At 40.2% G+C, this 25,186-nt stretch overlaps 7 protein-coding genes across 7 annotated transcripts; 5 read left to right on the forward strand and 2 right to left on the reverse strand.

Moving 5' to 3' along the window:
• Positions 1 to 613: 613 nt before the first annotated feature.
• On the reverse strand, positions 614 to 9,730 carry RB195_001385 (uncharacterized protein; the record flags this gene model as incomplete). The annotated part of the gene is made up of 18 exons (XM_064198143.1): positions 614 to 701; positions 759 to 841; positions 902 to 973; positions 1,040 to 1,148; positions 1,259 to 1,418; positions 1,597 to 1,725; positions 1,868 to 1,952; positions 2,310 to 2,500; positions 2,818 to 2,920; positions 2,993 to 3,115; positions 3,173 to 3,307; positions 3,563 to 3,655; positions 4,024 to 4,109; positions 4,238 to 4,307; positions 4,368 to 4,476; positions 5,014 to 5,114; positions 5,578 to 5,754; positions 9,656 to 9,730. 18 exons carry the CDS (start codon positions 9,728 to 9,730, stop codon positions 614 to 616), a joined length of 1,989 nt encoding a protein of 662 aa, XP_064054024.1.
• A 3,038-nt stretch (positions 9,731 to 12,768) lies between these two features.
• RB195_001386 (uncharacterized protein) lies at positions 12,769 to 14,303 on the forward strand (the record flags this gene model as incomplete). The annotated part of the gene is made up of 3 exons (XM_064198144.1): positions 12,769 to 12,923; positions 13,108 to 13,178; positions 13,246 to 14,303. 3 exons carry the CDS (start codon positions 12,769 to 12,771, stop codon positions 14,301 to 14,303), a joined length of 1,284 nt encoding a protein of 427 aa, XP_064054025.1.
• RB195_001387 (uncharacterized protein) lies at positions 13,207 to 14,220 on the forward strand (the record flags this gene model as incomplete). Its single annotated transcript, XM_064198145.1, has 1 exon — positions 13,207 to 14,220. One exon carries the CDS (start codon positions 13,207 to 13,209, stop codon positions 14,218 to 14,220), a length of 1,014 nt encoding a protein of 337 aa, XP_064054026.1.
• Positions 14,304 to 14,535: 232 nt separating the features above from the next.
• RB195_001388 (uncharacterized protein) lies at positions 14,536 to 14,838 on the forward strand (the record flags this gene model as incomplete). The annotated part of the gene is made up of 1 exon (XM_064198146.1): positions 14,536 to 14,838. The coding sequence occupies one exon, from the start codon at positions 14,536 to 14,538 to the stop codon at positions 14,836 to 14,838; it is 303 nt and encodes a 100-aa protein (XP_064054027.1).
• A 76-nt stretch (positions 14,839 to 14,914) lies between these two features.
• On the forward strand, positions 14,915 to 15,274 carry RB195_001389 (uncharacterized protein; the record flags this gene model as incomplete). Its single annotated transcript, XM_064198147.1, has 2 exons — positions 14,915 to 15,026; positions 15,096 to 15,274. 2 exons carry the CDS (start codon positions 14,915 to 14,917, stop codon positions 15,272 to 15,274), a joined length of 291 nt encoding a protein of 96 aa, XP_064054028.1.
• An 18-nt stretch (positions 15,275 to 15,292) lies between these two features.
• Positions 15,293 to 15,628, forward strand: RB195_001390 (uncharacterized protein; the record flags this gene model as incomplete). Its single annotated transcript, XM_064198148.1, has 1 exon — positions 15,293 to 15,628. One exon carries the CDS (start codon positions 15,293 to 15,295, stop codon positions 15,626 to 15,628), a length of 336 nt encoding a protein of 111 aa, XP_064054029.1.
• A 4,233-nt stretch (positions 15,629 to 19,861) lies between these two features.
• RB195_001391 (uncharacterized protein) lies at positions 19,862 to 23,304 on the reverse strand (the record flags this gene model as incomplete). The annotated part of the gene is made up of 4 exons (XM_013438365.1): positions 19,862 to 19,978; positions 20,416 to 20,518; positions 21,062 to 21,126; positions 23,185 to 23,304. 4 exons carry the CDS (start codon positions 23,302 to 23,304, stop codon positions 19,862 to 19,864), a joined length of 405 nt encoding a protein of 134 aa, XP_013293819.1.
• Positions 23,305 to 25,186: the final 1,882 nt, after the last annotated feature.

Here is a 25,186-nt window from a genome sequence, read left to right on the forward strand (position 1 = left end):
GATTATTTACTGGGTTGTTAAAGTCGGCGTAGTACGAAACTGACGATGTTGGGATCCTTCCACGAAGTGATCAAGTTAGGAGTGTAGATTACGAGTATAAACGTGCTGACGCTAAATTCCTGCAACGCGCTGCGTTTGCCAGCGAGCCACGATAACCACTGACATTTTCCCAGCGGCTTATCCAAAAAGAAACCAGTGAGGAACTTCTGAGGGATGTGCACATGTGCATGTGCAAAAGTGGCGTTATAAGGTGCCTCGTAGGAAAATTCGCACAGGAAGGTCGTTCCCGACGCCGTTTATCAGGACGATCAGGGGGAAGTGAACGTAGGTACGCCAATGCTCAGAATCTACACCACTAACATTATCTTTTCGTAGAGAAATCCCGATGTCGCCAACTTCGTAGTATAGTGCTTTTGAGCCTCATAAATAAGGAATCACAGTACGAAGATAAGAAATTAAACAAGGTAAGGTTTGTGCTGAAGAAAAGGAGAAGTAACGCCCAAAGAAAGAGAAGAATCACCGAGAGACCATTTAGAGGAGAGGTGAGAAAAGAAAGCATCTTGAAAAGTGAGAGCTACAGATAGAAGGGCAGAAAATCAGTATTCTATACGATTTACTTGCTTGCTTTCGATTTATAGTAATCGGCCAGGATTTTCCATGCCGTTGGCGCCATGAAACCATCAGGTGGTGTGCCACCAGATCTGAAACAAACGAAGATTACTTAAAATGGTATATCTATATGAATTACAATAACTAGCCTTGCCAATCCTCTCATTCGAGTACCACTAATAAAATCGAAGTCTTCTTTTCGAGTAGCGTCGAAAAATGCCATTTTGCCAGCCTAAAATAGGCTTCCACATGAAATTCGACACATCGACTTTAAATAGCATCATTTCGTCACCTTCTTATCATACGCAGCCACGCGAAATGGCAAAACGTGTAGCTGACTCAATCCTGGAGCCATTGAAAGCACCTAAACGAAACGTTGCTTATGTAAAGAAGCAACAATGCGTGATTTTTCCAACAAAAGTAGCACCACCTTTGCACCATGTGTAGGTTCATAGAGAAAATCGCCAGTATCTGGATGCTGAATGCCTGCTGGGTCTCTTCCAACGATATATGTATGCACTCCAGCAGCGATTCTAGCTCTAAAATCGAAACTGTAATTCGCTGATGATTGACTGATCCAACAAAGAAAACATTTAACAGCGCGTCAACTCATTAACAAATTCTCATCGCAATTCTGAAAAAGTGGTACCGAGCATGCCACTGGACTTCTGTTGGTCCTGCATAGAGCATTGGCGAAGGGAATATGGACAGGACAGTCCATGAAGGATCCAGGACACCTTCAGCAATGACTGCCTCATGCTGACGAATTCTCACGGATAGTGGGACGTCGTCGTCTTTGGTCCAGCCACCTTCGAAGACGGAAAAATTAATACCAATGAGAAGATGAAAAATTATAAAAAAAAGGTGTGAAAGCACAACTTTAGTGAGCAATCAGGGAGAAACATTTATGTATAAAATCCTGAAACCAACTTTTATGCTGGTTGTTATACAAGATTTTGCAAACGATGGTCGAAATCTTGAACTCACCGAGCGGATGTAACAGAAGCATCGGATTACGGTACTTCTCAAGCAGTTTTTCTCTCGTGTCTCTCATTAACAGCGCGTGGCCATTGTGAATAGGATTACGTAGTTGGAAAACAAACACAACGTCCGCTCCTGATAAAGTATAAAAACAGCTGCATTTAAATTTACGCGGTTGTTCCGACAAACATTACTTCCTGCGTTTATATGTCAACTATGTTTTATCCTTAACCTTATTCTGATAAATTTGATTAAGATTCCGAGAAGAAGCGCTTACCTTTCTCCTTGAATATCTGTCTTAATTCGCTTGGCGTTTTTCGAAAATCATTAAGGCCGTCATCAAAGGTAATCCGTTGTAGCACCTAAAAAAGCATAACTAAGCATGAATAAAAATAATAATAATTGATTTTCCACAATCGAGTGCATTGAGCCTTCCACTGATAGCAAAACAGTAACTGAGAAAGAGCGTACCATAAAGAGAGCGCGAGTTGCTGCAAACGCGCTGCGGTCGCTCGGTTAAAAATGATCACCACCGAGCAAATATAAACACAAATTTTCTTTGTGAGAGCGTATTGCAACAAAGTTCCAAAAAAAACAGATACATGAGGGAATTCATTCGCAACTAATCACGTTTCTTTATAGCTCTATAACAATTGGAAAACCACAGTACGAGGTTGTTTCAAAACTGCGCATTCAAAGGAGTCGGAAAAAAGCAGCACCTTCAAATCGCCTCCTAAGCACCATGGTCCACTGGATAGGACCTGCTGTACGGCTGGATGTCGTGGATCCGAGAAAGCAAACTGCCTAGCAACTCGCTCCTCCCTTCTATGATCGTAGATCTCGCCGTCGCAGAGAATAGCAAGTATAACATCATTTTGAGTAAGTGCTACTCGCGATTGTACTTTATCTCCTAAAAATCCGGAAAATTATCATTCAATTCAAGAATGGCATTTGAAACAATTTTCTATTCATTCAAAAATGCACTAAGAGTCTTCGTACAAACTTTGGAAGGTGACCAGAGAAGAATAGCAAATTCAGTACTAAAGAAGTACACTTTCTAAAAGCAGCAAATTCTCCAATCGTCAATTTCGAAGAAAAAAGAAAAGAAGCTAGGGTCTGTGCCTTCATAAATGGATAACATGATATTAACTATAACACACTCTTCATTAAAGAATCGCTTCATTTCTTTTGTATCGAAGACATTACTTTCCAAAAAGCTGGTCCTACCTTTAATTATGCTTGCCTTTTGTTCATCTGTAATAGGCAAAACAATCGGTATACTTTGATTGACTGGTTCATCCATAGGCCAGGGATCTTCAGCTCCGTCATCCTGAGACATATTAGTGTTGGATGAGTTTGAATACTTCACTTTCAGTCCTTAATTTTTGATGAGTGCTTAGACCTTCTCTCCAGGAAATACTGTAGCTTTCTTTAGATCTAGTAGTTGTCCAAAATGGAGTGCTTGTAGGTACTGCCGTTCTCTCATGAAACCTGGTAGAGGTGTAGCCCAACCCTCAGAGAGTACCTGAATCGAGCAGAACGGGTGATAATTCGAAAAAAAGGTAAAAAAAATCAAATCGACCTGTAACCACTGCACTTCAACTGCTCCTAATTCGATTTTTGGCATGTTCTTCGCCTCTTCCAGCAATGCCTTTTTCTCATCTTCAGTTTCAACGAAAAGTTCTCTTATGGAAAATCCAGCCATTTTACGCATAGCCTAGAAATTAAGAATTTCGGATGGAAAAATAGTCTACTCTTGTAGACAACCAAAGAAAAAGTCATTTCCAGGGCGGATATTGGCAATATCCATAAAATAACGGCACCAAAGTTCTGCGAGAGTTCCACTGAGGTCTCAAATAATGTTTCGATGACGTGTACGCGCACAAAAACGGTATAGGAGAGTGTATGTTATCAACACAACTGCCAAATTCCGTTCATTACGTGGTGTTTTTTTGCATAATGCATACCTCACCTTGTCAGGAATGATACCTTTGTCATGTAGAAACTCTATGACTGTCTCGACACAACGCTCAACACCATGACCTTCGGATTCCGTATCGATTACCTTGAATAAAATCGATCAAATTGTTAGGGAACAACATTTGGAAAGAAATAGCTTTAAAAAAAACTTAGTAAAGATTTCTTAACCGTGAAAGAGAAGCAGAAAAAGAGGCTTACACGTACACAGTGCTTCATGTCTATTTTACCGTCTCATCGAGCTAAGGAAAAATGAGACGAAAATCTTCACAGGGCACAAGACAAACAGTTTTCTTTTCGCCGAAACGATAGCTGTTGTTTAATAAAGACGATTAATACCAATCCTGGCTACAGCTCAAGAAAATCAATTGATAATCAATTAAGTTTTCTTTTCTTTTCAATTGTCAGCGTTCTTATCACTCTTAACAGTTCCACTAATCAGTATCATCTTCCTACCAATTCAGCATCCTCAGGCGGCTCATAGGCGCTGTCAATTCCAGTGAACCCAGATATTTCACCAGCACGAGCTTTTTCATACAGCTCTGTAAGCATACTCAATAATTACAGTATGAAGAAGTTACAATTACATGGCTCTTAGATATGTCGTGACGAGTATTTGTTTTCCGAGATACGCCAGTCTCTATGAAGCAAAATTATCTACAGTACTAACTTTTCGGATCACGTTTTTCACACTCCTGCAAAGAAGTACTCACGTAAACCTCGAAGAAATCAAGATTATCCTGAAAAAAAAATTGATAAGTCAATCGACACTGCAGCTAAGATTTTGACAGCGTCACTACCTTCTCATGAATTCGTCTGGCTTCTTCGCGATCCACACGGAATGGAGAGATAAAGGACGCAAGGCTGACTAAACCTTGATCAGCAAACAGTTTGGAAACTTCGGCTACCCTTAAAAAAATCAGGCAAACTGCAGTACAGTGATTATTTTGCAGTTACAAAATGCCTTGAAAACTAGTTTCCGCTCCTTCTTCCTGTTTTGTAATTGCTTTCAGTAAGACGGACATATGCATTCATTAAAAAGACACTTGCAATATCCACGATAGCAGGAACATATGTTTGCATAAATGACCGCGACAACTTCACTCATGCACCTCTACCTCGCACACACTCCGCCTCTATCGTAGACCGATGATGACTGGAATGATCGATCTTTCACTGGTATTGCCCGTACAAACGTAATTAAGTGAACTTCTGGATAAAATGATTCTTTCTGGCAGAAACCAATTTTCTGGATCAGATCAGTCACAATTATAAATTTTTATGATAGTATTTGCATCGAAAGATCAAAATTTTGGTATACTACTTATATTTTCTGTAAAAGAAAGTGCTACTGCGCTTCTTTATTTCAAATACGCACGAAACAATTCTAAATATCTGGTGTATCAGTAGATAACATGATTTCATGAGCATCCGAATTATACCCACCTTCTAATGTTCTCACTACGTTCCTCTTTAGAAAATCCAAGATTTTTGCACAATCCATGGCGTACATTGTCACCATCCAAACCACAGCATGGAATTCCTATCTGAATATTGACAGATGGATTTAGCGGATTGGTAATTGAACATTCAGAGCTGACAAAAATGAAAAATAAAAATCAAGCCTCAAAGCAGAGCACTTTTAAGTACTAGTACTATTAACAATTTGAAGTAGCACTTAAAATTCTCTTCTGTGATATTTGAAATAAATGTTAGTCAAATGATGCATCTAAAAGATTTTGAAGTTCATTTTCACTTTTTATTTTTTGTTGACACAATTTTCCAATGCAGTGTTGACCGTATTATTATTTTACTGTTATGCTTCTTCCTCCAAATGTGTTCTAAATTTCCGCTTGAAATATGGACAGTGTCAATAATCATTATGCGCATTGATCCTCATACTTAAACGACTAAAGAGGCTGAACAAATAAACATGTGAAGTCCGTACCATCGGAAATATATCGAGGGCTCCAAGCACTGTTTTTCAGCAATTTTTGAGGATATCTTTACCTGAGTCAAAAGTTTCTCAACAGCGAAAGCGATTGTGGTTTTTCCTGCGCCAGACAAGCCAGTGAACCAAATTGTACATCCACGAAAACCATCATATTTCCCCAAGACTGAAGCACGTTCCTCACGTCCTGTTTTATGTTGCTGGTAGGTGACGTTGGTGGCACCAGTGGAGAAGTGCTGGAAAGCAGCAATTAGCAATTAGAAAATCTGAAAAGTCCATTCATTGATCCATTGAGACTCTTCACAGCAACTCTTTTTCTGAAGTTCTCTTAACTGGCCTAGAAGTAGGATTGGGCAGCCATTTCATAAGGGATGACACAAAATAATGTTGTTTTTATGCGCGCCAATATCAAAACTTTCTGATCGAAAACCATCTGCACTCCACCGAAAATTGATCACCCGGATTCGTAATTGAGATCGAAATCGGACTATAGGATGACAGAGGTTCATTAACGATGAGAGCGATTAGATCGCTGACTAAGAATGAGAACACAATAAAAACGTTTTGTTTTATTCAAGAAATAAAAAATAATAAGATATAAAAAACTGAAATTACTTCCCAACACCTCTAGTAATAACGCGACGTCTCGGTTCAAATCTTTGTGCTGCTTTTTCTCCTCTGTTAATTAGTTTAACATTTCGTTACCAAATGACACAAGCACGGATAACAGTTCATGGTTTAACTCGTCGTATTCGACCGAAATGAGAAACGGGAAAATGAAAACAGGAGAAAGGGTGATCAGGACCAATATTCGTTCCGAATAATCATAACACACCCTCTTTTAAAAGAGAGAGCAGGAATCTGAGGAAGGCCGAAGTTTTGCAATTCAGCCAGGAGAAAAAAGGCTTTCGAGACTGTACTCACAATAGAAGAAGTTGAACGGGAGAAGATAAAATGTGGGTGGGTCGGATGGTCTATGAGTTTCAAAGGGAAAAATAAAAAGTAAGCTGAAGATTGAATCGGAATTTCCACGCGTCGTGTTGCCGCGAAATCGTATTTGAATGTTAATTAACAGTGAAGTCGACGAGCAAATAAAAAATCAAATAAATAGACAAGAGGATATCATGAGGTTTGTACCAACATGTCCATCGTTACTCTTAAACCGATACTGTTGAACACTCCTAGACACTGCTAGAAATTTCTAAGTAAATGTCGAGGTTAAACCTCAAAAACGATAGAAAACCCTGGGATCATTACAAAAAAGAACCATTAGGCGGGTCTGTCCTGTACCTGATCTGTGGAAAAATGAAAGTATCTTTCCCGAGAAAACCTTGACCTGACTAAAAGCTTGCACATAAGACAAAAAAAACCTACATACGACCCACAACTAATACAAGCGGTGAGGCAGAGTTTCGGGCGCATGGGCGTCATCACGTCGGAGCTACTCAAAACTACTGTATGTAAAATCAGCTGAGTATTGCGCCTCGCCTTCACCGACTCCATAATCATATGAAGGGACGTGGGCGATAATGATTGTAATTTCACCGAACTGCTACTTTCACAATCTAGAGCTGTGTAATCATCGCGCTGCTATCATGCAATCAAATTGTGTCTTCTTCTTCAATGTCTAAAAAAAATGAAATAAAGACTCAGTTGACGGGTAAGCAAAAAGGCCGCTGCAGAAAAAAAACTTAATGTCAATATTCACAGTGAAATTTGAAGATGTCGCTTTCTTTCCTTAAAAGAAGTAGGTTCCGTTTATAACTTGCGCATATCACAGCAAACACACAAAATGTCCACTACAGATTTGAAAAAAAACCGATCACCAGCAATCTGACTGATTGGTTTAGCCTACGAAACAACACTTTGCTCCCGTAGTGACTAAATCTATTTTGAATCCCTTAAGATAGACGCAAGTACTTGCATGGGAATAAAATATTGTTACACGACGAAGCACTCTTTACACTTCCGCAAGTGATTTCGTTTCACTTCTACGTGTGCAAAAAGTAGCTTTGTCAGGTGATTTGAGACCTGCTCCCATGATTCATCTGCTTCCTAGAGTATTAGAGACTGCTTTGCATTTCTGTTGTGATACTTTTAAACTATGTTCCAACCTTTAGTAGTGCAAGAAATCCAACATCCAAGAATCCTATTACAGGAAAATGGGAACATGCACGACGGGGTCACTACGCTACACTATTTAAATTTCAAATTATTTATTGTTTTCAAACTTGAATAATCTCGAGTTCTGTAAATTTTATTTTTATAAAGTTACAGCCAACTCATCATTCGTCATTAATCACAGGTTTAGCCTCTACATCATTATAATCTGCAATCAATATAGACAATCCGGGTGCTTATTAGAAGGATTCTGAATTTGCACTTATACGATAACAAGTATGATGTTGATGAAAATGTACCATTTTCTTAGCACACAACAGAAAATTATGATAATGCGGAGGACCGAAACATAAAATATTTCTTCAGAGTTACGTGACTAAAAATGCAAAATTTCTAGGAATTTTCAAGTGCCAAGCTAAAATGTTACCGTACCCACGTCTTAGTTAGGACCCAAGTGCTTAGAATTCCATTAGACTTCGTCTGAGGGTTACTTCGGTTTCTTATCGCAAATATAACATCGAATTTGTATCCTTGTAACAATAGCCGCAAACAACGTTCCTGATCAGCAATCTCAGATGGAGCAAATTTGAGGAATTCTTAAAACACACCATACGGACTTACGACTGTATGAAACTGCACGGAGATTATTGTATTAAATTACATTTCGCATCACTATAATGTAAAAAATCTATGTACATGACAACCATCTCAAATACGTTTTTAAAATACGGCCCCTTTCTTGACGTTTAATGGCACGTCGAGAGGGGGATTCCATGGATGAGCAAGATTTACGGGTTTCTTGCTGCTTATTTTGAATGCTTGCATAGGTCAATGGTAGTTCAACCCCAATTGTGAGTAGAAAGTTTTGGTTCCGTACTCTAAGAGCGGATCACATCGCCTGCTTAAGAGTAATGAAGTATGCTTGGTTTATTTCAACTGAGAAAAGACCGTTTTGCTTCTTATGTAACGAATAAATTCAAAACTCTTGCTTAGGTCCAAAGCCGTGAATGGTGGAAGGTTAACGACTTTGTCTGATATATCGTTTCCTGCCACAGAAAACTAAATGAGTTTTTTTTTTCTCAACATCTATTGTGACATCGATTTTTCATGAAAGCGGATAATTATGGGAATGTGCACTGAGGTAACTGTTTCCTTTTCGAAATTCCCTTAAACACTACGTAGGAAAATTACTTTATATATCTATTAGCAGTATGAAGTAGATTTTCATTGTTAAACATTACTCCGGTGATACGGTGTGCCGAACTTCTCAATATAATTTATTGTGGTTTCAAAACGACATGAAGCACGGTGCAGTTGCCTGAGCGGTTGCACTCGAAACGATGCGGTGGAGCGTAGAGGTTAGAGAGCGTAGAGGTTAGAATGTAGGATGGACCCTTCCTGACATCTTTCCCTGCTGTAGCTCGCGATGAACCACGTCCATTCTAGCCGCTGTCTCCAACGCGTCACCTCGAGTACAGCCGCCTAGCTGCACCTTGCTTTATGTCGTTTCGGCCTGACTATAACCACAACTTGAAGCACAAAATGAATAAAATTCGATAAGATCGGTGATAATGAAAGGAAGAGCTCATCTGTGGAGCACCTATCGAATTTCTAATGATCTGAAAATCCGATTAACATTTACTTATTCGGATTTAGAGTTCGAACAAAACTCTCACTCTGAAGTGTACAGTAGCAAGAGCAACGAAGCTGCACAAAATTGTTTTACGTTAAGAAGTATCATGTTCGTAATCAGCGCCCTTGAAACATCGCATGAAATTCCAAAGAGCTTATCCACAGAGTATTAGGAGAGTTATTGGTGAGTATCCTGTATTATTCCGAAACAACTCGTTATGGTTGTGTTACAGATGAAAAAAGATTGAACGTGGGACACTTAGCACTATTTTGAGGATCGCTAGTTTCAGCTTTTTTCAGTACTGGGGTTTCAGAAATTGGTGATAAAAATACTAGATACTCGCAGAAGACGTAACAGATAAAGGGAAAAGTAGATGTACTCACCGCTGCCTTAATCCTTTTTCGCGGATAATCTTCAACATTCTCGTGTTCATGCAGCGGTTCCATTGTCTCGGCCATTTCCAGCACTGCACTAGTGCACTTCGTTAACTTCGACGATTATCGCGGGAAGGGAGGGGCGGCGACGATTTGGCAGAGTGACACGTTAGTTACGGTGTGGATCAGCAGCAATCGCCGATCGGTTGTTGAACGAACAGACACTGGGTTGAGACAGCACTCAGGCGAACGACGACGGGCGTGACACAGACACAAATGCAAAAGCACAAACGTAGCGCACACCTGGAATACTGGATCTGACAGCGATCAGCGTGGATGCTTTCAAAAGACGAGAATTGACCAGCAGCCGCTGCTTATCGCATCCGCGCACATCCGCGTGAGACAGCGTATGACAACGACGCACTACTCAATTCGGCTAAATATACATGCCTTTTTGAAACATCCGAAAAAGGCACAATTTTTGAAGATGATATGAGAATCACAGTTTTTGTCTACTTTTTCTCTTCTCCAACATAAATCAATAATATAATCAGTAAATAGCTGAAATGTGAACATATTGAAGGCAGCATGTTAAGGACAAGTTGGAATTTTGCTCGCTATGCAGTATAGAATAATCGAGAATGCATCGGAAGAATTTGAATTTGAAACACGAAACCGTCCACAAACACATCGCTCCGAAAAGATATTTCTGAACTAAAAGAAAACACTTCCTACTAAGACATCATTGTCATTTCCAAAGAAAATATTTTTCAAAGGAATTACATGTGCAAGAACGCATGTTACAGGCTACAATTTCGTTCCTATATTGTTTTCACTAGGAGAACTAAAGATGGATTTTGCAATGTCTAAATGACAGCTCCGAGTAGAAAAGCGAATAATAATAAGCTCAGATTACAGGTTTGAGAAGAGGACGTGAATTTTCTTAAATATTACGCTTCTGAGATCTATATCCCCAAAAAACTTCGGGTACTTAGAGATATGCACCTATCACTGCTTTTACTGTAACCACAGTATATTGACTAGGTGTAGGATAAGAATGAATGCAGGATAAATTTTCGTTGTAGACAAAATATACTACTTCCGAAAAAAAAACACCAAAATGCGACGACTACAATACATTGCACTGCCCACCGCTTTGTCTTGAAGGAAAAGTATTATAAATTAAGGAGGATAGAAGAGTGAAAAGGCGTCAAAGCGAGAAAGAAGTTCAGAGATGGTATATAGATAAGTGGCAAAAAAAACTGGGTTCCTTCACCGAAAGCATAAACATCCAAGAGCGGCGTGGATATATTTCTTTACTAAAAAAAAATACCTTGCAAAAATTATAGTTTTTCAAATTTGACAAAGAAATGCTGTTCAAGTACAACGAAGCGCAAACATCTAACGAGCAAATTAACGAAAGTACAAACAAACAGACTGACAGGTATTGTTAGTAGAACAAGCCAAAACAGCGCCTTGCAGATTAACAGGAATACAATAATAATTGGAAGATTGATTAGAGATAAGGTAACAAGCAGATTTCTGATCCGAACTTTACTCACATAATCACTCACTTCCACTTCCTAATTTGCATTCGTTGCATATGTGCACATCATAGTAATCCCACATCAGTTCTGTGCTTCACTCGAAGTAATACAGCACTACACGTCTGCAGGTTCGCCTACCGTCCTTCTGAAATGGATGACTGTGTACTCCAGTAATATTCATAACGTTCTCGCCTCTGCTCATTTGATACAAGATTTCTACAGCAGTTCATCTAAGAATACATCCTTCTGTGTGGTATATGTTATTCTCCAAAATGTTGCCAAAATCCCCCGCAGAATCTAAGACATTGACTGTCTCGATAGAGGGCTATGAGCCGGTCTATAAAGAATGTGGTTGTTACGTTCTAACAAAGAAATTAATTTAGTACACCAAAGGCTTTGAAATCCCTCTCGTTAATTTATAGAGGGAAGCAACGAAGAAATTGGTAAGAATCCCAATTTCAATGAGAGAATAGAGAAGAGCTAAGAGAATAACAAAACCATTATAACCATTTCTTTATCGAAATTATAATACGTATATGAATGAGGTTGTTCACTGCGTTAGTGACAAACGTTTTTACAGCAACTGCATCAAAACGTTGTAATATCGCTGCGCATCCATTATATGCCCTTTACCGGTAGAACTCATGTAGTAACACTGTTCCACCGTTTCCACTAAATTGCAACTTCCCGCAAGTAATTAGAAAGTTTCTGTAGGATTCGTCGACTTAAACTAATTCCAATTAAAAATAGAAGTATGACATGCTTGGAATATTGCAACGTGATTACGATATGTGATTCAGAAGAAGCTACAGAACATTTTGAAAAAAAAAGTGGTAGAACAATTCAAAACTCCATGATTTCTTAGAACAGCTAAGGAAACGACAACATCGAGAACTATGGACAGTACAAATGTTGCGGCACTGCATAACGTAGGAAGAAGATACGAGGTTATGACAACAAGAGCCTCTATAACCCAAAATATAAGAAGAGCGACAAAATCGATCGTCCTTTGAGAAAGCTACGGTTTTTCACCAAAAACATCTTTTTTTCCCTGCGAAACATTCACACTGACACAAAGCTCGTATAGCTCCACATGAAAATTCATTACTGGAGTTTTTTTTTTAGAAAAATGTGCAATTATTCCGCATCGAATCGTTCTTTAAATGTCAAAACTGCAAAGTGGAAATAGTTTTCCGCTTTTCTTTTATTTCTAAATTATTTCCAGTTGGAGCATTGTAAACATCTGCTTCAAATCCTACCTCACGCCTCAAAGCGGCGCAGCGGTGGCCCCGACCGTCGGGCAGCTATGGTGGCGAGACTTCGTCTCGGCAGGTTCAACCATACCACAAAGGTGTCCGCCTAGTAGCTCGGTCCTTGTGCAAAGGCTACAGGCTAGCTACGTGAGGAGATAGTACGACGATTCCGGTGCAAGGCTGCTAGCTTGCTAGTGCGACAAGCCGACCGAGGACAACACCTCCGTGGCGTCATACTGTTAATGTCTACTATGTGTTCTTCAGAAGCTAGGAAGTCCCAAAGAGCGACACGCATTGTCCTCGCCTGGACAATGTGACAAATATGCGAGGGCTACCGACTACAGGACCAAACCGGCCAAAGAAGTTAGTCCGCCATCGCCAACAACATCCAGTGTGCTTGGCAACAATTGACGTTGGGACGTTTATTGGAAGACGTCGTGAACTGACAGACAGTATCTACGAAATATGGGGATGCAGGTGTTGAGGTGGACGATAGGTGTAACGCTAAAAGACAAAGGATCCAGCGAACCTGTACGCTCCATTTTCGGCGTCGTCCCGATAACTGAGAAGATGAAGAAGGCGCGACTGAGATGATTTGGTCACGTCTTGCGGCGAGAGGAAGATTCTGTTGCCAAAACCGCTCTGAAGCTCGACGTTTCAGGCGTGAGGTCGGGAGGCCAAAGATTCGCTGGTTGGACCGTGTGAAGCTGGATATGATGGATGCGTATTTGTGTACGGCTGATGCAATGGATAGAACCAAATGGAAGACAAGAAGGAGAAAGGCGGACCCTGTAACAAGGCGGCACAAACGCTAAGAAGGAAGAGGGAAGAAGGAAGAAGGAAGAAGAAGGAAGAAGGAAGAAGGAAGAAGGAAGAAGAAGGAAGGAAGAAGAAGGAAGAAGAAGGAAGAAGGAAGAAGAAGGAAGAAGGAAGAAGAAGGAAGAAGGAAGAAGGAAGAAGGAAGAAGAAGGAAGAAGAAGAAGAAGGAAGAAGAAGGAAGAAGGAAGAAGAAGGAAGAAGGAAGAAGAAGGAAGAAGAGGAAGAAGAAGGAAGAAGGAAGAAGAAGGAAGAAGGAAGAAGAAGAAGAAGGAAGAAGGAAGAAGGAAGAAGGAAGAAGGAAGGAAGAAGGAAGAAGGAAGAAGAAGGAAGAAGGAAGAAGAAGGAAGAAGGAAGAAGAAGGAAGAAGGAAGAAGGAAGAAGAAGAAGAAGAAGAAGAAGAAGAAGAAGGAGGAAGAAGGAAGAAGAAGGAAGAAGAAGGAAGAAGGAAGAAGGAAGAAGAAGAAGGAAGAAGGAAGAAGAAGGAAGAAGAAGGAAGAAGAAGGAAGAAGGAAGAAGAAGGAAGAAGGAAGAAGGAAGGAAGAAGGAAGAAGGAAGAAGGAAGAAGAAGGAAGAAGGAAGAAGAAGGAAGAAGGAAGAAGAAGGAAGAAGAAGGAAGAAGAAGGAAGAAGGAAGAAGAAGGAAGAAGAAGGAAGAAGGAAGAAGGAAGGAAGAAGGAAGAAGGAAGAAGGAAGAAGAAGGAAGAAGGAAGAAGGAAGAAGAAGGAAGAAGGAAGAAGGAAGAAGAAGAAGAAGGAAGAAGGAAGAAGGAAGAAGGAAGAAGAAGGAAGAAGGAAGAAGAAGGAAGAAGGAAGAAGGAAGAAGAAGGAAGAAGAAGGAAGAAGAAGGAAGAAGGAAGAAGAAGGAAGAAGGAAGAAGAAGGAAGAAGAAGGAAGAAGGAAGAAGAAGGAAGAAGGAAGAAGGACCCGGTCTCCACAGAATCAAGCCTGAACATCTAAAGTACCTACCGCCAGTCCCCATGAAGACGCTGGAGAGGCTCTTCACTCGTTATCTGTCGGAATTTAAAGCTCCTAAGCAATGAAAAACTAGCAAGACCGTGCTGTTGTACAGGAAGGGAGACCCACAAGACATCGGCAACTATCGTCCAATCTGCTTACCGTCTGTCATCTACAAGCTCTTCACAAGAGTAATGCTAAACAGGATAGAAAAAAAAACATTAGATGAAGGACAACCATGGGAGCAAGCAGAGTTTCGAAAAAAGGTTAAGTACGACTACGATTTCGCAACTCATAGAAGTATCGCTAGAGTACAAGATGCCGCTGCGTCTCACTTTCATCGATTTGAAGAAAGCCTTTGATACAGTTGAGACCGAAGCGGTCATGGAGGCCTTGGACAACCAAGGCGTCCTTACTCCATATATAAAGATACTTCGTGAGTTATATAGCAACTTCACGACCAAAATTTCTCCGCTCTACAATGATGTCATAGTCGACGTGAAGAGAGGGGTTCGTCAGGGCGACACAATTTCACCCAAAATATTCAGTGCCACTCTCGAGAAGACGATGCGAAGATTGGAATGGGATAACATGGGAGTGAAGTTAAGTGTTGAATTTTGACGGCCGGCATTTACACCATCTTCGTTTCGCTGATGACATCGTTCATATAACATCAAACATCAATCAGGAGGAACGGATGCTGGCCGAATTTGATGAAACGTGTAAAAGGATCGGTCTTCAGCTGAATCTAGACAAGACGGTGTTTATGAGGAACGGATGGGTTTCTAAAGCCCCATTCACGCTCAGCGGTATGAACATGCTCCAGCTATGTATATCTATGTCGGGAAATCATCATGATGAATGACTTGACCTAAGAGCTGGGCAGAAGGACAGAGCGGATTGGGGAGCATTCAAGAGCATCGATTTAGTGAAGAGGACCAAGAACATTCGGCTCCGTGCTCACCTGTTCAACGCCACCGTTCTTCCTGCTTTGACCTACGCTTCAGAAACGTGGACGTTTCGCAAGCAGGAAGAAAACGCAGTGAGCGTCATATAACGCGGAATTGAAAGGGTGATGCTACGAGTAACCCGCTTTACGGAAAAGAAAGAAAAGATTCGAAGTTCACTCCTACGTCACCGACCGAAGATCAGAGACGCTGCCGCATATGCCAAGGAAAGCAAAATTAGGTGGGCCGGACACGTGATGCGTTTCAACGACAATCGTTGGACCAAAGCCGTAAGCGACTGGATACCACGCGACATCAAACGCACCGCAGTAAAACCGCCGACCCGATGGTCAGACCTCTTCACGAAGTCCTTCAAAAAAAAGTACGACACACTTCGAGTTCCTTGCGAGAAGAATTGCCACTGGGCAACACTTGCGCGCGATCGGGACAAATGGAAGTATTAGTGGTGCCTGCTCGAGCAAATCGATTAACAACAGAAGCACAGGTGATACAAAGACCCTATTTGATTGATATTATTATATTAAGTAGTTGATAACTCAAGCAAAATCATATCATCTCATCCCACCAATTTTCGAACACCATTCTTAAAGTTCTTCTTTGAAACATACTTAGATATTTGTTTTTTTTTTTAGTCTTAAGAACATAATTTTTGACAATTCTCAAGTACTTAAGGGCAGCCTTCCACGAATCTGGGATGGTACGGATTTCAGGTGGGGTATCCGTATGGGGGTCGTAGATTATGGAGACTGGGGTGATTCCGCTCATCTCTCCCTGAATCACTGCAAGCAGCCGGCCCCTGGATGCTGTTTTTTGCGATGCCTTCCATTGCAGCGCGCCACCCTTGCACACGTAGCGTCCTTCACTGCCTATCAGGGTAGTCCGAATTAATTTTCGACGAATCGTAGGGCGGAGGCGGCCGTATACGGATACTCCACCTGAAATCCGCACCACCTCAGATTCGCGATATGCTGCCTTTAAGATCTTTCAAAACAAATTTTTAATTTTGAAACTGAATAGAATTATCTCGAGCCGCAATATGTTGTCAAGAAATCTCATTTATTCACAATACCTTGTTTTAAGTTAAATTACATACAAGCAAAAACACTCCCTTCTGAATATCTTTTAAAAAACATGAATCCAACATAATAATCGACACAGGCAACAAATTTCAGAAGTGAAGCTGGTTTTTGGAAATCTAGATAATTTCGTTTACAATACAGCGGGAATTCCTAATAACAGAAACTGACTTAAAGGCATCACCCTACAAATCTGACCGATTTCAGGGGGAGTATTTGTATACGGCATAGTAGATTATGGAGAGGGGGATGATTCCGTCCATTTCTTCCTAATTGCCGTAAAAAACGGCTCCGAAGATGCGGCGCGTGCACAAGGTTGGCGCGCTCCAATCGAACTCGTTGTAGAGAGTAGCGCGCCGGAACGCTCGAAGCCGTATCTTCCGGGCCGTTCATTACGGCAATTAGGGAGAAATGGAGGGAATCACCCTTCTCTCCATAACCTACGATCTCGTATACGAATACTCCACCTGAAATCCGTACCACCTCAAATTCGTGGGGTGATGCCTTTAATTGAAGACCTATCATTATGCGCACAATAAATCGTGCACTGTTCAGAAGAAAGGATATAAAGACAACCAAACGCACCAATAAAAGTAACCGTACAAATCTGACTGTTTTGATGTTTTTCAGAAAGCCCAAAGATTTACAATTCGCCGATCCGTTACAGCGAAACGGCAAGCACACCTTCAACACAGCGTTCACCATTGTGTAAGATATGTACGGGAATTGCGCGAAGATCAAGAACCAAGAGAAGCAATCAAATCGAAGGGCAGACAATGCGTACTGGCCATGGTGATATATTCTTCCAAGCTGATTATTTACCTTTTTTTCTCCCTTCTAATGTTCTTAATGGCCAGGCGGAGTAAGCGAAAATACAAAAGATTCGACTACAGGTGCGACAGGTCTGAGCCGGACCTTTCCTAGGTGAGGGGGTCTACTCCATCTTAGACAGCGCGAAAAGAAGAGGATCACTGATCGAGCGCAGGCGTATCAAGACTTTTATTTTAATCGTTTAACTGTTAAGGTGCCGTGGGTCATTTCGGCAACCAACCAGAAGTGAGGGGCGCGAAGCGACGAGAGGGAAAAGAAAGAAAGCCACCTCTTCAGTAGCTTCTCGTCAAAATAGCCAACTTTCTCGATTAGGCCCTCCTATGTTCTCCTTATGTCTTGAAGCATCATCACCAAAAAAGGCTTGTGCTTACATAAGAAGGTAGACATTTTCTCCTACAATTCACGAAAACATTGAATTACTTCCGACAAGGCCTGAAACCATTCTAGTACACAACAGAGAGGATCATGCGAATATTTCTATCGGTTGTTAAGGAGCACCTGTGTGATAAAAGTGCATCAAAATCCATACCTAGTTACTATAGATGAAATTACAGATGATAGACAGAGCCAATTATTCCTTCTAATTCGTGGTCTTAGTAAACGTAGGCACGGTACGACCATTTAGGTAATAATTTGACACTCAATTCACGACACAGGGAGGTAATGACAGTGGCAGTGGCGGAAAGATGACATTAACAATATACGATCGCGCTGAGCGATCGATCGTGTTTTTTGTTCATAGTTCTTCATTGAGGAGCTATTCTCCAAAATACGTTCTTTTTGCTCTATTTCTTTTCAGTCCACTTTCCTCATTCTTGTTTTATTTCTCACAAATAAAGCTAGTTTTCACGCTCTTAATTTACGTGATTGGTCCCGTGTCAAGCGCATATTAGGATTTTCCCAACTGGGAATGGGAGATGAGATATCGGGAAAGGAAGTGAGAAGAAAAAGAATGAACGTCGATATTGATACATTATTTTAAAGCAGAAAACGGAGAACGGAGCACATGTTTCACTAAGACGATAATAAGGCTTTGAAGGTTCGGTCCCTTACAAGATCGAAACTTTTGCGGAGAAAAAACATAGTAGTGCACCTAAAAAGGAGCTAACGCAATATTACATGGTTTCGACCACTAAAAACTGAAGTTAACAGTAATAAATAACTTGGGACTAATATTCTATGGGACCTCCTAGTCGGACTAAAATAAGTTCAAACTATAGAGTAATATGGCATTCGATGTCTTCTGAGACAGGAAGGAACATATAGTTGGGTCAAAACGACATGGAGCTCGACGCAGTTTCGTAAGCGGCTGCCCTCGAAGTGCCGCGGTGGAGCGCAGTGGTTGGAATCGAGTGAGGATCCCTGCTATCACCGTTCATAACTGCTGTTCGCAATGGTCTCATGTTTCCAATCGCTATCTCCTTCGCGTCGCTTCGAGCACAACCGCTTATGCAAGTGCTTCATGTCGTTTTGACCCGACTGTAAGATTCTACTCATATTTGCAGTCCGATTGCAGCAAGCGATGATTCCGCCTCGATCGAAATAGCTAACCCTACTTCGATCGGAGCTATATATGTGACTGCTCGGTTTCTGGTCATTTTGACCGATTATACTCCTGGCGAGACGAATGTGGCGTGAATTAGTAATGCACAAAATCTTAGGATATCGAACTAACCAGAGGTACATCTATTTGTGCGATGAGTCATCGTGACTGACAAAGAAAATGCAAGTTTGTGATAACTTTCGAACTGTCACTTCCGACAAATCTCCAAAAACAATGCATTCAACAAGAGTTCTGGTAGACACTTAATTACAAACTATTATTAGCATAATTCCGTTACTTTTGAAGATTACAATATTCTTGGTACTCTAGAAACTACTTTGTTGAGCTTTCGTAATAAGTGCGCTCTGCGATTATCATTATATATCATTACTCAGTGCACTGGAAAGGGACGTTGCAGTGCTCTCATGAAAAACATAATGCGATTTTTTTTTCGCTAAACGTAAACACCGTAAACAGCATACAAAGATATCGGAAAGAACTAGTTACATTCAATAATAATAGACCCTATAGATATCAAAAATCACTCAGCAGTCCTTCTACAAAAAAAAGAGTCTATGTTTTGAGAATTAATAAGCATTCCAGCGACTAATAAATAGACCACGGCGATGTCTGACGAATCGTCATCTTTTATCGTGGACGGAGCACACATACAGATTAGAAACTTCACTTCAATTGCTTTCACTAGCATATTATCCAGATTTACAAGACAATCTATATCAGGAAGATATTGCCGAATCAGGAGAATACCAGTGAAAGATAGAAACGCTGGTCAATAATCATAGTTTATTTTGTTCAAAAGAAAAGTAGGCTATACATTCTTCACAGAAAATTAGAGTCGGTCGGTCGCTAGCGCAGCAAAAATGTCTATAAATTGAATATATATATATATATATATATATATATATTTGCTTGTGCTATATGACAGAAACGGATTATATTTTTATGGCTTTAGAAAATAGAAGTACTCTAAAATACAATGCAAAGATGAATCAATAGAAAATTATGATTACAATTTCAGAAAAAAAGACTTTTCTTCGTGACAAGATACAGATTGAAGTGATAAAATCAGCACCATCATAGCTATAAGTACATCCATTGAGATACTACACTATACTAAGAAAGAAAGAATAGAACAGCCGAAAAAAAAAAATTGGCTTAAGAGAAATTATAGAAATGTTACTGCAATTATCTCATGCAGAAGCACGTCACTGCTTTGGTTTATCAAGAACAATTGTCCCTAAATCGTGTGTTTCCGGGACGAACACCTTGAATTCCGGCAATGTGATTATTTCACCTTCATCGTTGTTACAATAGTGACGGATCTGTATTACATAAAAGAAATCAAACAAGAAATTCATAAATCGTGAACTACATCACGCTCAAAGTGTCTGAAAAAAAAAACAGGACCACTCCTGAGTAGATTAAGCGTCACAGTAAAAAAAACCCCTGACAAACCATTATTCCTCAAAATTTGTTGCAACCTCAGTTTTAGATCGTCTGAGCGAAAGCTTCACCATACTTGTTCAATTCAGTAACTAATTACATATAAAACTGATACCCAACGGAATCTTACAAATAAAATCCGAGTAAGCTGAAAGTTGAATTGAAGACTTTCCCCAGAAGTGAAGAATGAATATTCTACAAGACAGGTAGATTGCTGACTGTCATGGGTCCGATATACTACAGTGAGCATAGGGGTTACATTTACTTGGCGTCGCAAAACAACATGATAAAAAGTATTGTGCAAGTGGAGTCCTACCTCGACGTAAGGTTCAGGCTTGTTGTTCAGACCGGGAATCCAGTCAAAATCGTCACCGCAGCCATCCAGCTGGAATCGACCGTCTTCATTCGTGAAAGTCACTCTAAAACAAAACTTCTGAGAGGAGCTGCATGAAACACAATGATGCTAATCTAAAGAAAACGAAAATGCGAGCAACTAAAGCGCTAAAACATTAAATGATCTCCTCACTTGCTCCAGCTCAGCCAATATAGCGGACTTCAAAGTTCATTTCCGATAAAATAACTATTGTCTGAAAATAGTCGAAAAAAAAACTAACCTTCATCTAACGGAAACTGCGATGTTAGGTATCGACCGCCTTGCGCACGTTCGCGTCGCAGTTCTCTATCACAGAGCGCGACATTTTCAGCATGTCCCATCTAACTTTACTTCTATAGTATCATTTTATGTGGGTGGTACTTCCATCGTGTTCCTTTTGTTTTCAAACTCGATTTTGTTAATTGTTGCAGCATCATTCCCATTTGTATAGGTTTTTGGCGTCTATCTATTACTTTATATCTTCTATTAATTATATAATTAACTTTCATGTTATCAAAAAATAGAAACAGCGGATCACAAAATCACAAAAAATTCTGCTAGCAAATCCTTACAAAAAGATTGCACTCACCCCATAAGGTCGTCTGGATCAATGAGTTTAAAGGGCCCAAATGAATCACGGTCCCATACGCGCACCTAAATCTCAATAGATCAATGAAGTATTTTTTTCAATAACGAATCGAGGAAAATCAAATACTGGTGATAGGAACTAATGCAACTGACTAGTGATGTCAATTGTAGCTAGAACCCATCCCCTCAGTTAGTGTGGACGTAAAAAGGAGAAGTTGCTCAGCTACACGACAGCAACACGAACCAGGGACAAAACCAATATAATCTGGAATTTGACCCCACAACTTCAAAAATAGTTGATTGCTAACCCAGTTCCGTCGCTAAAATAGACGCTGTGCTGCAGCGATATTTCTGTTTCGCTAATTTGCAATTTAGCTAAGAACAAGGACCAACAACACGGCTGGAAATCCCATAGAAGGTCATATGCTCCGCTAAGAGAAAATTTGGACCAGTTTTCTTCGAAGAAATGCCGTAAGCCATAAACTCCTCCCTTTCATAACTTGGTAAGCACAGAGAAAAGCAAAATAATGGCTACGTTTGACTTTCTAAAAAAAATCTCGGCTCACCAACGCGTTTTCAAATTTTCTTCATTTCGGTTGCTTTCACTTTAACGAAAATTTGACGTTTACTTCAATGATTTCAAACATCTTCAAATTTCGACATGTGTTTATCACTGGGAAGAAGGACCTCAACTAGCACCGATTCGAAAGTCTGAGTTCTTTATTCACATCATCATTTTGAAGAAACAAGTTTATCCAAATTGCGAATGAATAAAGGATAAAGTGTCTGACGTTAATCAATCCGCTTTGGGATGCGCCCCTACGTTCACTTCAATTCAGAATCGTTTGAGGTTCTCGAACGTGTAACTGGCCTATATAATGACCCGCGATGGCTAGCCGATGTGTCAAGTCAGTCCTTTTATCCTCCCAGACAAGTCTGGTACCAATTTATCGACCCCGGAGGGATGAAAGGCTTGGTGAGCACTACAGTGGATTCGAACATTCGAACAATCGTGTTGACAGCGGAACCTCTAACCGCTACACTACACCCGCCCCTGCGATGCAAATAAACGTACAAATAGGGTTGAATAACCATGTTTATTTCAGTCTATCGACTGATTCTTCACCGATCACGGATCAATATTTCGGAAGAGTTCTAAATAATGAGACATCTAGGTTCTGAAAAATTAACTATTTCAGGTTTAAAGTGGAAAAAAGGTTTCTTCATCGTAGGTATAATTCTGAGCTTTTTGGGCGTTTCAATTTTCTTTAAGCATTTTACGCTAATTTTATATGATTCCTGTGTCGAGCAGATCAGCAAATGCCAAACATTGGGTCCCAATTAGTTTTGTTTACTCAGTTATTTGAGGAGAGCTCGACGCTGAGATAGCATTATTCACTTCTGAAAGGACCTAGAGATATACAAGTATTTCCATGAGGATGAACTTCGAGTCATGAAAAAACGAGGCCGTTTTTCAGCTCAGATCAATTCAGGATAGTGAAGTGAAGGATTATGGACAAAAAATGACTGGAACGATTTCTTACACCAGCTCAAAAGGAGCACAGAAGATATTTCCAAACCAAATACGTCCCTGTGGCGAGTAAATTTCACTATCTACATGTTTCCTATCGCCCACTTCAATTTTCCAGTGAATTACACTTGTAATTGTTTATTTTGGACCTTGTGGTGAAGAAGAAGGAACAGATTTTGTGAGTTGCCGAAATGGAAGCAGGAGACAAGATCATTGATGAACTGCAAATCGTCACTAGAAATGCTACAGGACTCACATCTGTCTAACTACTCTACAGTTCGGTTAAGTTGCCCTACCGTCCTATTGTCAGTAATAGAAGAGTAGAGAATTGCTAGTATTCTGCTATAGATATGGGAAAGGGTGCAGCGTAGTGGTTAAGAGGTTCTGCTGCGGTTGCACGGTCGATGGTTCAAAACCGCCCGAGGCTAAGCAAGCCATTTATCAAATTAGTACCAGAGTTTACCACCGAGCGAATACTCGGAAAAATTGTGTTGCATTGCACTTCATTTAATAGAGTTTCAACCTTGGATGTGCAACAAAGTTCTGCGCATAAAAGGTTGAAACTCTATTAAATGTTTAGATGTGGAACGAACCTCAACATTAAGATTTTTAGTGGGATCTTTTTCGCACTGCACACGTCCTAAGATCCAAACACAATCTTTTCCAGCTAGACAAAGAGGGATGAACAACGCAACAAGAAAAATTGAGATCATATCTGAAAAGAAAAATGCTTGTAGACTTATTCTACTTTTGCTGCGACAAAAAAAGACAAAATGAGGAAAGCGAGAAAATTATTTGAGGTAATCAGATCACATAAAAAAAAGCAAGGAAAAAGCCAATACATTGTAAATGATGGCGTGTGCAGGTCTAATCAAAGTGAGAAAAACACACTTAGAACTACAGTTGTAGTTGCTGTACTCACTCGTTTAAATTCAAATAAATACACAAGTTCAGAAGCTGTAGAAGACAGAAGACTTCACCCAAAAACCGTACCATCCCACTGCACTCTTTCTCGAAGAATTTGCAGGCGATTTTAAGCTACTTAAGGGTCCCCAAAGGTTTATGAAAAGAGAGAAGGCTATAATAGTCACACGTTACACCATAAATGAAATCTAAGTGATATACGTTTAAATGACCCCATGGAACATATACTTCATTAACTTTACACAATTGGTCCGCAAATGCACTAGTAATGAGGTCGAAACGAGCAGCAAACTTCACGACCACTACATTTAATTTTTATGTTTTATCTCAGGAAGGATTCGTACTACAACGTGGAGATTTGATCTCAATGCGCTATCTATACTTGGTTGTCGTGAAACTTCTACATGGACAGCCTGCACAACATTTTTATAAGGAAACATCTTTGAAGCAGGAAACCATTAGTATTTCCAGATAGGCCATTGGAAGATTTGCGAGTGTCACTAACCGTTTCTGCACCCTATGTTTTAGACCACGCCTCCACTTACCTTGACTTGTTCCTTCGAACGAAAACACCCACAGCACTTTCCCACCTCGCATGGTGTCATCTCAGTTGTCTTTTAACGCACTAACACTTAGGCAAAGCAGTTTCCGCGGATAGTTGACCCTTGAGCTTCCAAAGAAGTGAAAGCTGTCACCTCGCTGTCACCACACTCGAAACACACAAGAACCGGTCCTCATTGTTTAACAAAGTCGTTTGGCAAACATAGCATGTAAACCTATCATAGGTCACTTTCACCCGGAAATGCGTGTGGCAGTTAGTTGCCCACTGAGAGAGACGTCTTCAGACGTCAGCTTGAAAAAGGGCAGACTTTACGATTTTTCGACTACTGTAAGTAATATCGTGCCGATGCATGAGTATACAATTACTAGAAGAAAAAAGTTATACTGAAATAACGAAATGTTTAACAGGTTTTTTATGGTTTACGAAGGGTTAGGCGCTGTCGAGATGTCCTGACAAATTTCTCTTTTGTTCCTCGGGATGGCTGAAGAATTAGAGACAACAAATGATGCACTTAAGCACTATATTCTTCACAATCACATGTAAGCATGAAAACATGGAGTATTATCGTCACTTATGTGAGACATGTGGTCAAGACTGTGAAAGCAAAACAATATGGAGTGAACAGCAACAATATACACACAATAAGAATCCAAAAATTGTAGTCTTAGAGTTTTTCTCAGGAAAAAATAAATAAATTTTAAGACTGCAAGATCGGCATGAAGAAGCTCATAGCGTGTGCCATTAATGACTGTTATTACTCAAGCACTTTTAAAATTGCTTAATCACGTATTATAGAAATCAACAAATTAACATTTTTGGAATCTTCTATCAAATATCAAAAATTTTACAGCAGAAGATTCTAGAAACGTAAAGAAAAAGCTTTGCAACGACCAAATAAGCAAACAAACAAGTGCAATACCATTTGAATCACTCGATATTATTGTTCCTTTGGTGTAAACGAATTAGTTCCAACAGCGCGGCGCAATCTGTTACACTGTATCGGAAACACCTAAATTTACTGCAAAAAAAAATCTTGGCTAAGTCATTTTTGCGAGTTTAGTGTCACACTCAATGTCGAAAAGAAAGGGCGCTCAAGTCATGCGATTTGC

The sequence above is a fragment of the Necator americanus genome, chromosome IV (genome assembly GCF_031761385.1).
Source record: "Necator americanus strain Aroian chromosome IV, whole genome shotgun sequence".
In the NCBI taxonomy this organism is placed as follows: Eukaryota; Metazoa; Nematoda; class Chromadorea; order Rhabditida; family Ancylostomatidae; genus Necator; species Necator americanus.